This window comes from Phragmites australis, chromosome 4 (assembly GCF_958298935.1).
Source record: "Phragmites australis chromosome 4, lpPhrAust1.1, whole genome shotgun sequence".
NCBI classification, from domain to species: domain Eukaryota; kingdom Viridiplantae; phylum Streptophyta; class Magnoliopsida; order Poales; family Poaceae; genus Phragmites; species Phragmites australis.
This window is the reverse complement of record NC_084924.1, coordinates 3,554,165-3,567,982: the sequence shown is the minus strand read 5'-3', so window position 1 is coordinate 3,567,982 and position 13,818 is coordinate 3,554,165. Positions and strand designations below refer to the sequence as shown.

The 13,818-nt window shown below is 42.7% G+C and overlaps 1 protein-coding gene across 3 annotated transcripts; it reads left to right on the top strand.

Annotated features, from left to right (window-relative positions):
* Positions 1-603: 603 nt before the first annotated feature.
* On the top strand, positions 604-8,645 carry LOC133915272 (casein kinase 1-like protein HD16). Of its 3 annotated transcripts, none has more exons than XM_062358372.1 (17): positions 604-746; positions 1,465-1,920; positions 2,931-3,056; positions 3,138-3,211; positions 3,293-3,362; positions 3,453-3,508; positions 3,584-3,655; positions 3,753-3,847; positions 4,019-4,085; positions 4,173-4,302; positions 4,387-4,602; positions 4,689-4,819; positions 5,786-5,960; positions 6,046-6,136; positions 7,008-7,165; positions 8,010-8,198; positions 8,315-8,645. In XM_062358372.1, exons 2-17 carry the CDS (start codon positions 1,510-1,512, stop codon positions 8,372-8,374), a joined length of 2,121 nt encoding a protein of 706 aa, XP_062214356.1. In that variant the 5' UTR covers positions 604-746; positions 1,465-1,509; the 3' UTR covers positions 8,375-8,645. The 3 variants fall into 3 exon arrangements, with proteins under 3 accessions (XP_062214356.1, XP_062214354.1, XP_062214355.1); XM_062358370.1 differs by having other exon boundaries at positions 1,457-1,920; XM_062358371.1 differs by lacking the exon at positions 604-746 and adding an exon at positions 825-1,355 and having other exon boundaries at positions 1,457-1,920.
* Positions 8,646-13,818: the final 5,173 nt, after the last annotated feature.

The window sequence follows — 13,818 nt, the reverse complement described above, 5'->3', positions numbered from 1 at the left end:
TTGTCATAGATTTTTGTCGATCCAGTACTGTGCCTGATATGAATTGCTATTTTTCATAGATTACAAAATTAATGTTTGGTCATAGATTAACTTCTGTCAATTCAGTACTGTGGATGATATGAACTGCTAAACGTTTCTGAGCTCACAAGGAAGACATGAGCTACCACGCAAGGATGGTACCATGAAAAACTCGCCTTGCCGAAAGTAGTGGCCAGCGGATAAAAATGTTGCTACGGAAATTAAGTTATATTATAATATTTTACGATTCATGATTTAATACAAATAAATAATAAAGTAGATTTTTACACTATCAAGCTAAAATAAACAGACCTTAATCCCTGATTTAAAATTTTAAATGCAGGAATTTTCACGCGATTTAATTCTAGCAGGAGGGGGGATTTCGTGAGTTCAAGACGAAGCCTCGGACTTTAAAAAAACCAACAGGGTCAAGCGTGGCGCCAGATATGGCCCACATGTCAAGGACAGCCAGCGCCACTCCATCAATTTAAAGTAACACAAAATTCGGAAACTGCCACGGAGGGCCCACCCGTCGGCTGCACCATGACATCCGACCCCACGCCCAGGTTCGTGCCACCTCCACCTGCATGAGTTGCTGCGGCAGACACCGAGCACCGAGCGCTGCTCCGCAGTCTCTGCCCCCGGTCGCCACGCCTCGCCGCACGGCTCCCGAGGCGACTCCCCGGCCGCTGCGCCTCTGCCTTCGCCGCCGCCGAGACGAGGCCGCTGTAAGTCTCTCTTAGCTGCTCCCTCGCCGGGCGCTCTCCACTTCGCCCCCATTGTTTTCCGGCCTCTTTTGATCCGCGCGCGCGGCGGCGGCTCCCGGTTTCCGCACGATCGGATCGTTCGTCGAGCGTCCACTGGTACGTGGGCGCGATCCGATGGGGTTTTGCCGGCCTGATTCGATCTCCGGCGGTGGATTCGGGCCGGGAAATGCTTCGGCTCTGACGATAAGGTGCCTGTCTCGGGTTGTGTCAATGCGGATTTAGGAGAAACGCGCGGTTTGGGTGGGATTGGCGCCTCGCGATGGGTTTTGATTAGTTTAGAGGTGATTTGGCGCCCGATTGGCGTTAATCTGGCGGTAAAAGTGGGTTTTCCTGGGTGGAGTCCCCCTGGGAGGCATCGGGTGATGGAGATGCAGATGCCCCGCTTCCTTTTGTGCCGATGGCGGCATTCGATTCCGCTTAAAGGACTGTGGTGATTGGAAAGAAGGGCGAGTCTTTAAGGCGGTTCGCGATGGCGATGAAGGCCCCAGTTTGATTCCTCCCCTCTTTTGTCCACCTGAACTCTGGTCATATTTTGGTTGCCACGACATGAAGGAACAAATGTCTTGAGCAGTTGAGCTGAAATTTTGATGTTTGCCGATTGAGTTTCTGTCATGGTTTTCCTTTGACCGGTGAATTTATACTTTCCTGTTGGGTATTTTTTGCATGCGGAGATTGAAAGGAGCATTGAGGGGTGTAGCGCCAGCCTGAGTTGCATGGAGGGATAATGCCAGAGCTGCGAAGTGGTGCTCGGAGAGCTCGTCTGAGGTCCAACAAGGTTGACGTCCAGGCTGCAGACCCAGTTCGGAGTCCGGTGGTACCAGCTCCACAGGGGAGGGCTGGAAAGCGTGGTGGTGCTGCGGTTGGCAGAGGTAACAAGGCAGCTGCTGAGGGAAGAGGGAAGCCTGCTTCGAAACATAGAGGAAAGGGGCTCAGGGTTATTGATTTGCAGACTGATTTGCCTTGCAAGAACCTCTCTGAAGCTGTTGCTGGAGAGGCAGTTGCCGGCAGAGCCCAGGAGGACCTTGGTTTGAACAAGGCAGCTGACCGGGCTGCCAGCTTGAGAATGGATGGTGAAAGTGCGGACAGATTAGCTGTGGCAGAGGATGAAGCCACAACAACGCCAGTGCCTGAGAGGGTATGACTTCTCTTTTCCTGTTGCATTTATTTACATGGCCTGTCATTTTGTAGTCTGATCAATCATGTGTTCTCCTTCATTCCTTAAAAAAGCGTGTTACTTCTTGTGCTATTTGCTCAGGTTGTTTCATTGGTTTGGTAGTTCCATCACATTGACAGTGCATTATTTGTTAAACTTCACCTATGTCCTTCGGTTGTATCAGATACACAGTTTTTCTACTAACATGCTCCTTTTGTGCTGTATCTGTTTGCTGTCCCGGGGAATTTAGCACTTACTCTTAGCTAGCCATTGCTATATATTGGGCATTTTGGGCAGAAGACACGTTTGTTTCATATCAAAGCAAAGAACAAAACCGAAGTGAGAACTTATTATGATGTAATAACTAATGATGATTCATCTGAATGGTGAAGAGGAACACAAGGTTTGGCTTTGTTGTGCATGACGGGTTGTGTTTTTTTTTAAGTTGCATGAGAGAAATCAAGGGCTGAGTGGCTGGATTATACCATTACAGTACTTCTATTTTTTAGCAGGAAAAATGTAATTTGGAAAGAATAATAGAAGATCCTGGAAGGAATTGAAAAATAATATACTTTACTTTTTCCTATGTTATCGTTTTGTTGCCTGTTATACTGGAGGAATTATTGAAACAATTCCATGCACCACTCTTTAGCCATTCTTTTCAGTACACTCTCTCAGGGAATACAGTTGGTGTTAATCTTTCATTAACATTGATACATATTGCTGAGAAAACTGTCTCTCTCCATTTCGGCCAAAATTGTTGGCATTTTGCTGGGATTAGGAATGGGTACAGGGTACTGAAGATACACTCACTTGCTTTGTGGCATAAAGTCCTTATCGCTGAAGTAGGTTTGTAATTTCTATAATTATTATCGTTTGTCATTTCTGTGGCTATTGATATTATTACTTATTTATAAACATTAAACAACATCTTATGATATAGAGATTTACTCCTATGAATTAAGCACTTGCATGTTATCCAACTGTTGCAGGTTCAAGTAGGTAACTCCCCAGAATATTTAACTGATAGGAAGTTAGGCAAAGGTGGATTTGGTCAGGTCTACGTTGGCAGAAGAGTATCTGGTGGAACTTCTCGTATGGGTCCTGATGCATACGAGGTTGCTTGTTTTATCTTCTTCAGTTGGACATTAAAGTTCTATTTGGTACACCGTTCAAATGTCTGGGTGAATATCCTGCAGGTCGCACTAAAACTTGAGCATCGAAGCAGTAAGGGATGCAACTATGGCCCCCCATACGAGTGGCAAGTTTATCAGTAAGCACTTTACACAATCCTTCTCCTTCTAGTTTCGTATTATGCTCTGTGTATAATGATCCATTAATCTTTTCTAACCAGCACTCTCAACGGTTGCTACGGCATACCATCAGTCCACTACAAGGGTCGCCAGGGAGACTACTACATCCTTGTAAGTTGTGAGTTTATACTTAGTCATTTACTGCAAGATGTCTCCAAACTTAATTGGATCTTTTACTCAACCAGCATTCCAAAATTTCAGGTAATGGATATGCTTGGTCCTAGCCTCTGGGATGTTTGGAATTCTGCAGGACAGTCGTAAGTATCTTGTCAATCTATTTACCTTGTCCATATGTTTTCTTACTCCCTACTGAGTATCAGCATCTCCAATAGGATGTCTACTCATATGGTTGCTTGCATTGGTGTTGAGGCCATATCTATTCTTGAGAAACTTCACTCAAAAGGGTAATCTAAAGTCATTTGATAATTATCTTGAGGCGTGGATTTTCCTGTAGTTTGTCATTTATTGATGTCAACATTCCTATGATCCTATCATTGTCAGCTTTGTACACGGTGATGTGAAACCAGAAAACTTTTTGCTTGGTCAGCCTGGATCAGCTGATGAGAAGAAGCTTTTCTTGATTGATCTTGGTTTAGGTATGCTCCTGTTCAAAATAAGTTCATCCATATGTGAAGATCGTCAGTCTCACGTTCTTGAGACACTATGACATTCGCTGGTTGCCATTGGCTACTTAATATAATCTCCATGCGTTTTATGCCCCACTGACCTTTTTTTGACATGGTTCTGTTAATGTCAAAATTATGCAGCATCCAGGTGGAAAGAAGCAACATCTGGTCAGCATGTTGAATATGATCAGAGGCCAGATATCTTTAGGTTGGTTAGATCTTGTGTGCATGTTACTATACTAGCTTCTTTCTGTATAAAACTGTGTCATAACTATCTCTTCTTTACTTTTTGCAGGGGAACAATTAGATATGCTAGTGTCCATGCTCATCTAGGTCGCACCGGTAGTAGGAGGGATGATCTGGAGTCACTGGCGTACACCCTTATTTTTTTAATAAGAGGAAGATTGCCTTGGCAAGGCTATCAGGTAGCCTTAAACATGCTCAGCAGGGTTTGATTAACATTTTCTGTTTGGTGTTGAACCTATTTTTGCTAAGACTTAATAATGCAGGGAGATAACAAGAGTTTTCTTGTTTGTAAGAAGAAAATGGCTACTTCTCCAGAGATGCTGTGTTGCTTCTGTCCAGCTCCATTCAAACATTTCCTTGAGATGGTCACTAATATGAAATTTGATGAAGAGCCAAATTACCCAAAATTAATTTCTCTTTTTGATGGTTTGACTGAAGGGCCTGCTTCAAGACCCATCAGAATTGATGGAGCTCTAAAGGTCTGCACTGCTTTACCCACAACCTGAATCTGTAGCTTGATTTGCTTGTATTAAATTTGGTCATCGATCTGTTGTGCAAACTATAGGTTGGGCAGAAACGTGGAAGAATGCTTGTAAATCTCGAGGATGATGAACAGCCTAAGAAGAAAGTTAGGTTAGGGAGCCCAGCAACTCAATGGATCTCAGTTTATAATGCTAGGCGGCCCATGAAGCAGAGGTAATTGCCTTCAAATATGCGAGTGGCAGTGTGGTACAAAAATCAACCTTGAGTTATCCTACATATTATCAACCTAACATAACCTTGTTTCGATCAACAGCCTTTCAAACATAACATAACAACAAGAGAAGACTAGAGTTGGCACATAGTGGTTGCAGGGTCTACATACCTAAGATCAAGGATGTGATGGGAGTCCCGAGGCTACATTCTTAATTATTGGATAACTCTAGCTGGATTAAGTATATTATGGGAACGAGAGGAACAATGGATACAAGGGGTAGGATAGGGCAGATCACCCTCTAATCCTGGGCTTCTCCCATAGACTAGAGGCTCTGATCAATGCCAAGGGCAGATCACCCTCTAATCGTCGGGCTTCTACCGTCTAAGTCATTTTCTGAATTCTTCTTGCTTGATTCCCCTCTAACAAGGACTAGGCTACCTTTATATGAGAGGTGCCATCTAGCTAACTTAGGAAAGTAGAAAATAAACAATCACCTAGGATTCTCTAACTTTACCTAATACTAACCAACTAGATAACTTGCCTAAACTAACTTAACTCTTTCCGTAACACTTTCCATAACTTGCCTAAACTAACTTGACTCTTTCCATAACACATTCCATAACAAGTAGGATATCTTTTGGTCATGTTTAGGATAGCTCTAGTAGTCTATTGTCATACATCTTGCTCATGACCTTAACCGTGCATTATATCCTGGCAAAATCAGCAAATCAAAATTGTTATACATATCTGAAACTAAAGCCGTACATGCTGATTTTAGTGACGCACATTGAAGTTTGTGCAGCTCCCATTTCTCTGTGTATGCATGTGCTTGCTCTTTATTTTTGAAATATTTTAAGTTAACCTAGTTCCTTAGTTATTGATTTCTATTTTTACTGCTTTCCTAAATTAAATATGATATTCTTTTTTATCTGATTGCAAAAGGCATTACTTTTTTTCCTTTTTAGATATCATTATAATGTAGCTGATTCAAGGCTTCACCAGCATATAGAAAAAGGTAATCAAGATGGCTTGTACATTAGCTGTGTGGCTTCTCAAGCAAATTTTTGGGCTCTCATCATGGATGCTGGGACTGGGTTCTGTTCTCAAGTTTATGAGCTCTCACAAGTGTTTCTACATAAGGTGCACTCTCTCTCTCTCTCTCTCTCTCTCTCTCTCTCTCTCTCTCTCTCTCTCTCTCCTGACTTGAGCTTGTGTTTGTATGTAGGAATGGATTATGGAGCAGTGGGAGAAGAGTTATTATATAACAGCCATAGCTGGAGCAATCAATGGAAGCTCATTGGTTGTAATGTCCAAAGGTTTGTAAATTACTTTTTCTCTACTGACAACTTTTCTAACTAGATCTGATCTCTTTTGTGGAAAATTATCTGTTACATCGAAACAAGTGTTTAGCAGTGCCTCTTGTGCACCAAGGTTATTGTAGCTTGTATACTGGACTTACTGATACAACAATGAGGCATCAACTGTAAACCTTTTGTGGGTGTTTGGATGAGGGCTGTTGCTCTGAAATTTTTAGGGTTTGATTGAAACTTGAATTTACATCCTAAGGATTTTATATCCAAATCCCCCTATACAAAGAGGGTCTTGTAGGTAAAAAGGATCCTGTGGACACGGTGTGCCTTTATGATTTTGTGGGATAAACATTGGCGTTGCCTGCATAACCATAATGTGCCTGTTTATGAATGGTTGTAATCAGTATTATATTGAACAGCATTGAAATTGAAAGCTACAGTTGCTTGGCAAGTAGTGTAGTCTATTTCATTTTATCGTGTGAAATGTGAGTAATGAGATAATGTTTTCCTGTTTTACCATGATGTTTAACTTTAGGCTTGCAAGTATGCTGGTATTGAGGTACATTATAATCATCGCATTGACTGCATGCATGTGTCTCATATATGGTGTATCAGCCCATGGTTGTGTCAGAATTGAGGTTAGAGGTTGCCACAGTGTCGTTGTAAACATATTGTGCTGCCATATTATCTATTACTTGCTAATATTGGTTTGCCTTTTGGTCATAGTTCTTATAAACTACTGATAAGTTGATGACATTAGCAGTTTCCTGTCGACAAACATTTACAGAACATCTGTCTACTGCATGTTCCTTGTGAACTGTTGGTCTCTTTATTTCCAACATATATTGTTTTAATATGGTACGTCTCATCACTACAGGAACTCCTTACACACAGCAATCATACAAAGTCAGTGAATCTTTTCCTTATAAGTGGATTAATAAGAAGTGGAAAGAAGGTTTTCATGTAACATCTATGGCTACTGCTGGAAATCGTTGGGGAGTTGTCATGTCGAGGAATGCAGGCTATTCTACTCAGGTTATATATTTTCCTGTCTTTATCAGTTTGCTATTGGCAATACGTTATTTGGAAGCATCGTTTTGTTTTTCATGAATTTAGTGGTTCCTCATATGTCAAATAACTTCATCCGTGTTGTAAACTCCTTGTAAATATTTTTTTCACTAAGTTTGGTGTTGATAGAACATTGATTCCTCTCACCAGCCCTTTTTTTTTTAATTCTCTGTGGAAATCAAATTTGATAAGTTGTTTGCCATCCATAATCTTGTTATCTTCTTCTTTCCCATGTCAACTTTGTTTGAGCCTTAGGCACGTCCTGGAAGCTGCCTAATCTGAATCACTTTCCTCTGGGTAGTAACTATTACTTGAACTAGAACTCGGTGTTGTAGGACCAATTCTTTTTAACTCAAATTGTTTTTCTGCATTCCATGATTTGTAAGCTGCCTTCAGTTCCATGAGTCATGGTCCTCCAGGTCATGGCTTTCAGAGGTGGCTTCTGAATTCTGATAGAAGTCTATCCATAGAGACCTCCCTTTGCTCATCACCTAGAAGACAACTTCTCCCCTGTAAGGGTTTAGAGTATCAAGAGGATGCTTTTTCTCCCCGATGAGGTTTGATCTGCACCCTTGTAAAAACGATCTATGTCAAATTATGAGGGCTGGAAGCTTCTGTTTCTCCTTTTGCTTTGCATGTAAAACATAAATCGGTAAACTATATTGCTGCAAGCCTGCAAGAATGGGCACCATGTGTGCGCTCAAATAGATATAAGCTTGCTACTGGAGTGTTTCATGTGCTAATTTGTTCAAAGTCTGAATTTTCTTGCACATGGTTACAGAGGATCCTGAATCTGTCATGAAATCTATAGGTTGTGGAGTTGGACTTTCTGTATCCAAGTGAAGGGATCCATCGGCGATGGGAGACTGGTTACAGAATAACTTCGACTGCAGCTACGCCTGACCAAGCTGCTTTTATCTTGAGTATACCGAAGAGGAAACCAATGGACGAGACACAAGAAACTCTTCGAACTTCCGCCTTCCCCAGCAATCATGTAAAGGTACATGTGCACCTCTTCCGAACACGCGTTGATGTACATCATTCATGCATTTACGAAACTCACTTTTGCAGTGTCTTGTTATGTGTGTGAACCTAACCTTGGAACTTAAATGCTAGGAAAAATGGACCAAGAACTTGTACATTGCCTCGATCTGCTATGGGCGAACCGTGTGTTGACTGTTGATGGCTATATCGAAGCTCCCAGCACTTAGGTAGTGTTTGTTTCATGTATGAGATGATCCCGGATATGTTTGTCCCTATGTTTGGTTGGCTGAAAGCTAGCAGCTCGTTTAGGATAGGGTGATACAGATTTTAAGAATATTCTCTTAATATACTGTACCACACCATTCTTTTTTTGTGTGTGAAAGAGAGAGCTTTATTAAAAATTAAGTAATGTCATTACAGACTAAGACATTGACACACTTAGGAATACTAGAAGAAGACACAACTACGATTCAATCTAATAGCTAGTGCAAGTTCATGTGTAACTTTATTCTGCTCTCGTCCTATCTTGATGACTTCAACACTCTGCAGTTGTCGGGCTTCCTGTAGGGCTTCTTTAATAATTGGAGCCACCAAGGAAAAGAGCAATTGAGTTTGCCCGGAGCTTTTGTACTACCGTCGAGCAGTCGGATTTAAGGATCATCGCCTAGTTAAATCAACGGCTGCCGCCAACCGAATCCCTTCTAAGCATGTTGCAGCTTCAGCTTTCTCTCTGTCCCTGCAGTAGAATAAAACACGCCAAAGGATCAATTTTGGTTGCCCTTCATGGTTACGGATAATGATGCCAACCGCAGTTGCACCTGTCTGTTCAATGAACGAACCCGCATCATGATTTTTAGAGCACCCTCACTAGGTGGAATTCATCTCTTATCCTGCAGGGTCATCGTACGCACTACCTCCTTTCTCCCAGCCAGCAGGGCACCTTGTTTGCCTCTAGCATCCAATGAATAATCCTGGTGGTGAATCTAGCTCATTGAATCCATATAACGTATCAGGAATTGAACCGATCCCTCTAGCGAAATTCTTAATTCTTTCCCCAGCTTGAAAGACACCATTCCGTACACTCCAAGCGTGCAAAATAACCATAAGAAAATTAGAGGTTACCTTAGCAGGGTACTTATCGACAATCAACAGCAACCAGTCCAGACCAGAGCCATGAATGTAACTTTCAGCAGGTAGACACCAACAAGCCCTCATAGCATGTCGTAGCGCACAGCGTGAAATCAATCTTCTTGGTGGCCACAGCTCACAAGTCTTCTGCTACTCCAGATGGTGATGGAATTTATTCACTCTAGTAGGTTGCCTATTGTTGATGATTTTCTATGCAAAAACTTTCACTTTGGAGGCCATCGGTACTGGCCATAACTTTTATTCACACCCATCGCTCTCCTTCTGCAGCCGAGCTACTACCAATCACCCCCACCTCATGATTTAATCGCATAGCGAGCCTGTAAGCGCCTCTCACCGAGAAAATACCAGATTTCTCATAATTCCAAGCAATGTAATCGCTAGATCGAGTAGTTGGGAGCTTAATCTTCAAAGTTTTAGAAACGTCATAGGGGAAGAAATACCTTCTGATAGCAGAATCGTCCCATATATTGTTGGAATGGTTGATCAGATGGCACACTCGTCGGAGCCGGCACATCCGGGTACTACCAATCGGTTGCATGCCATAGGGCCTAGGCAGCCATTTATCACGCCATATTCGGGTTGTAGTACCATCCTCAATACAGTGCACCACCCCTTGCTTGAGAAGCTCCAACCCATACTCGATCGCTCGTCATGTTATAGATGCTTCTCCTGTGGTAACTATGTCAAACACATTACCATGCGAAAAGTAATTTGCTTTCAGAATGCGGGTACATAAGCTATTTGGGAAGGTGATAAGACGCCAAGCCTGACGAGCTAAAAGTGTTTGATTGAATAGCCGAAGATCTTTAAAACCCATCCCTCTATGATTTTTAGGCGAAATCATCGTTTGCCAAGGAACCCACTGCACCTTGCAACGCGTATTCATAGAGCCCCACCAAATCGCTCGGATATGTTTCATCACTCATCACAGAGCATGAGAGTGGAAGTGCATCTAGATCTTTAAGTAAGTTTTGGTAATAATGATAAAATAATTAAAGAACTAAGTTTTATGAAGTATGGATATATATAATACGATCAAGTGAGAATTTGATGCATGGTGACTTCTAAAAAGGAAAAAGAAAACGACACATGGATCTTATAGTTTTAAATTTATTTTTAAAAAATTTGAGTTTAGGATGCCGTACTATTAAGGAGGATACGAAATTTACTTATTTGCGTAGAAATAAGTGCTCAAAAGATCTTTAAAAAACCTATAAGAGATACATCGAACACAATACTTACACTTAGGTTAGTCCTAATCTTTTCAAAAGATGCAAATATAGAGTGTCCGTATTTTTACGCATAGTCCGTATTTTAGCAGAGTTTGGGTTAACTAAGGGTGTACAGAAGGTTCGCACTTTTACAAAGTGTCCGCACTTTTGCGGAGTGTCCGTATTTTTATAGGTGTAACGGCTAGTTTTTTAGTGTGGAGTATTTATACCCTATACCCTCTCTCTAACAGTAACTAGCTCATTCATTTTGACCTAACTTGAGACAAGCAGCTCAAGAGTTATTAACCCAAAGCTGTTTCTTGTCCTCACTCGTTTTGAACTGCTTTGAGTTCCTTGATGGTCAGTCGCGTCACCCGGTCGCATCGCCTAGCCTCTGCCCCCCTCCCCCCCCCCCCCGTCGCCACCCCCCAGTCCAATTGGACTGGCGCCTAGCCGCACCGCCCAACCTCCCCGTGACCCTATCGTCATCTCGCCCCGCCACCGCCCCACTCGGCTTCTCTGGACAACAAGCTCCCTAACCCGACAGGAACTCGATGGGTGCGGGTTTGGTCTCAAATTTCACCCGATCATCACTTCAGACTCGGATCGGGTTTAAACTATCGGGTTTCGGGTCAGATGTGGTTTTGGTCCATCCGACTCCGACCCAACCCGTTGCTATCCCTACACAAGAAGTAGATGACATAATGCAAAAACCGAACACGACACATGGCAAATTATAGCCGGCTTATAATTGCCTGTAGTTCTTGCTGTTTTTAACATGGGTACAGAACACATTATTTCCAATCTCGATGTGTGTCCAAGGTTTTTTTTACCTTTTTTTTTGTTGAGAAATGCAAATTCTTGGGCCTGAGGAGAAGACAACACCGCTCCACTAGCCGGAGCACGAATCTTCAAGCAAATCCGAATGACGGAAATGTGAGAGATTTCCTCAGCTAATCGAGTGATGTGTATATCAAATCCTCATGGTCCAACACCAAAAAGTGTGAGAGATTTCCTCAGTCGAGTGATGTATAGCAAATCAGAACGACGGAGATCTGAGAGATTGTCTGCGTGCAAGCAAGCATGGTTGTGTTATACACGTGTTGCCCCCCGATGGACTCGCAACGGGCCGGCCAGACACGCCGAACGTGCACGTGCTCCGAAGCTGATCCTGGAATCGGCCGGAGGGGAAGGTCCAGACAAGGATGCGTGGATGCTACAGTACCTACTGCCAGCGCCAGCGGGAAGAAGACGAGCAGCTTAGCCAACTCCGACCCCAACAATCGCGCGAAAACAAAATCAATCCGTGCCATGGTAGTCGCGCCATATCTCTCCCATGCATGCCTAGTAACCAGACCCCATGGGCAGTGTTCGAAATTCTATGAGATTATTCAGCGATTTCTATGAGATATTTATCTATACTGTCTTTCGTTAATCTAATAACTAGCACGTACAGCTAAAAGTAAGAAATAATGCATATAGTATGTATAAAAGAAAATCTTTTAGTAAGATCAGATCTCATAAAATTTTCTTCCCATAAGCAAAATTCAATACCACTCTTTATTCTCCTTGAGCCCCTCGGCCCCATGGATCCGCCCCTGCCCATGGGTGTCGTGACCCGAATGATGGACCACTATGATGTTCAAATACCGCGTCAATCGCAAGCTACCGCCGCGCGCTAAGTAGTTTTTCGTTCGGTAAACAGTTACTTTTACCGGTTAATCGTCAGTTTAAGTGGTTGGTTTAGGTAAATTCGGATTTGAGCTGCAATTCGGCTGGAGAAGGTTATAACCCAGCTCCGTGATGCTTTGGACATCTATCTGAGATATTATTATTCTGTAATAACTATGGGTTAATGAATGCAACATCGGTTCCTCCCCAAATTCTCCACTGAAATCTGCTGTTTCTGATCGATTTCTTCTCGCCACTCGCTCGATCGCCTCACGGGCGTGTCACTGGGACTCAAGGTACATTATTGCTCGGGAAGTGAACAGCACATCAATGCACGCACAGACGGACGCATGCATGCGTACGTGTGGTGTAGCGAGCTACGGTACGTGTGTCGCGTGAAGACAAACGTGAAAGGACTCAGCAGTTCTCGATCAATGGGAGAAAGCCATGCATGCATAGTATATGCTTCCAAAAAAAAAAAAACCATGCATGCATGCAAGCTAGTACATCGGACACGCACACCCATAGCCATAGGGTTAACCTTCATGCATGCAAAGCAGCGATGCCCATTGTCCAACGGGGACCGGAAAGGGTCGTCGTCGTTGCTCTTGGACCATTGGTTGCTTTCGACCCTCTTGGTTACATGGAAACGGACGTGTAAAGAACATGCAAAGTGCGTGCTGATCACTGCATCTTTGTTAATTTCGTGTAACCACCATGTCACGTCTATCGATCGATGTCGATCGAATCTGGCCGTGGTCGCTCCTAGGAAAGCATCCGAGATGGTGTGGTCACGTTTGGGAGTCACCCTGGTCCAGGGGTTTATCTGGCTTACTGGCTAGCTGCCTCTAGCTATAGTAGACTGGATCAAGATGTACATGCATGGCTGTCCTTTGTGAAAATACATGACAACAGTGGAAAGGCATCTAGTATGAAAAAGTGAGGTAGGATCATTCTCTATCTCTTAAGAAAACGCATCTAGCTTATATTTTTCTCTTCTTGTGAGCTGGAGTATAAGTATATAACAAGATGATATCGATATAATCCTCTTGCTAGAATATATCTTTGTTGAGTGAATAAGGTAGATCAGCAGAGTTTCACAAACTTGGGTCCCTGAAGAAAACCTATGAATGATACGGCGCGACCATTTATTTTCCCTATTTTTGTTCTATTTATTTAAACGGACTCTTTTTTTGTTTTGTTTAGGGGCTGTTTGAATCACAGGAGTTTCACAAAGAAACAATTCAGAAAAAAATATTCACGCGCTTCAAGCAGACTCTTCCTTCCTTCAACGACCACAAATCCCTACGACAAGATTGACCTCCTCGGTAAATTGTGAGACGATGACATGTGGATCTAGGGTGACGCGGACCTCACAGACACCGATGTAGTCATGTAGAGCTGCGTAGTGAAATTTTTATATGACCTTAGGCACATAAGACTTATCAATACCATTCGATTACATTAAGATTTGTGTTAGAAAAGTAAGTGAAAAAAATTATATATTAGATAAGAATAGATAAGTATCAGGTGTAAAAGATAAATTGCTAGGATAAACCGTGTGTGCGGTTTTGCATTGCTTGGCTACGCTGGTGAGGAAACGAA

Bases quoted from the DNA above. Each gene is read 5' to 3' on its own strand.
- LOC133915272 (XM_062358372.1), top strand. From the start codon at position 1,510: ATGCCAGAGCTGCGAAGTGGTGCTCGGAGAGCTCGTCTGAGGTCCAAC. The intron at 3,848-4,018 runs GTATGCTCCTGT...AAAATTATGCAG, and splicing joins CTTGATTGATCTTGGTTTAG to CATCCAGGTGGAAAGAAGCA. The intron at 4,603-4,688 runs GTCTGCACTGCT...TGCAAACTATAG, and splicing joins GAATTGATGGAGCTCTAAAG to GTTGGGCAGAAACGTGGAAG.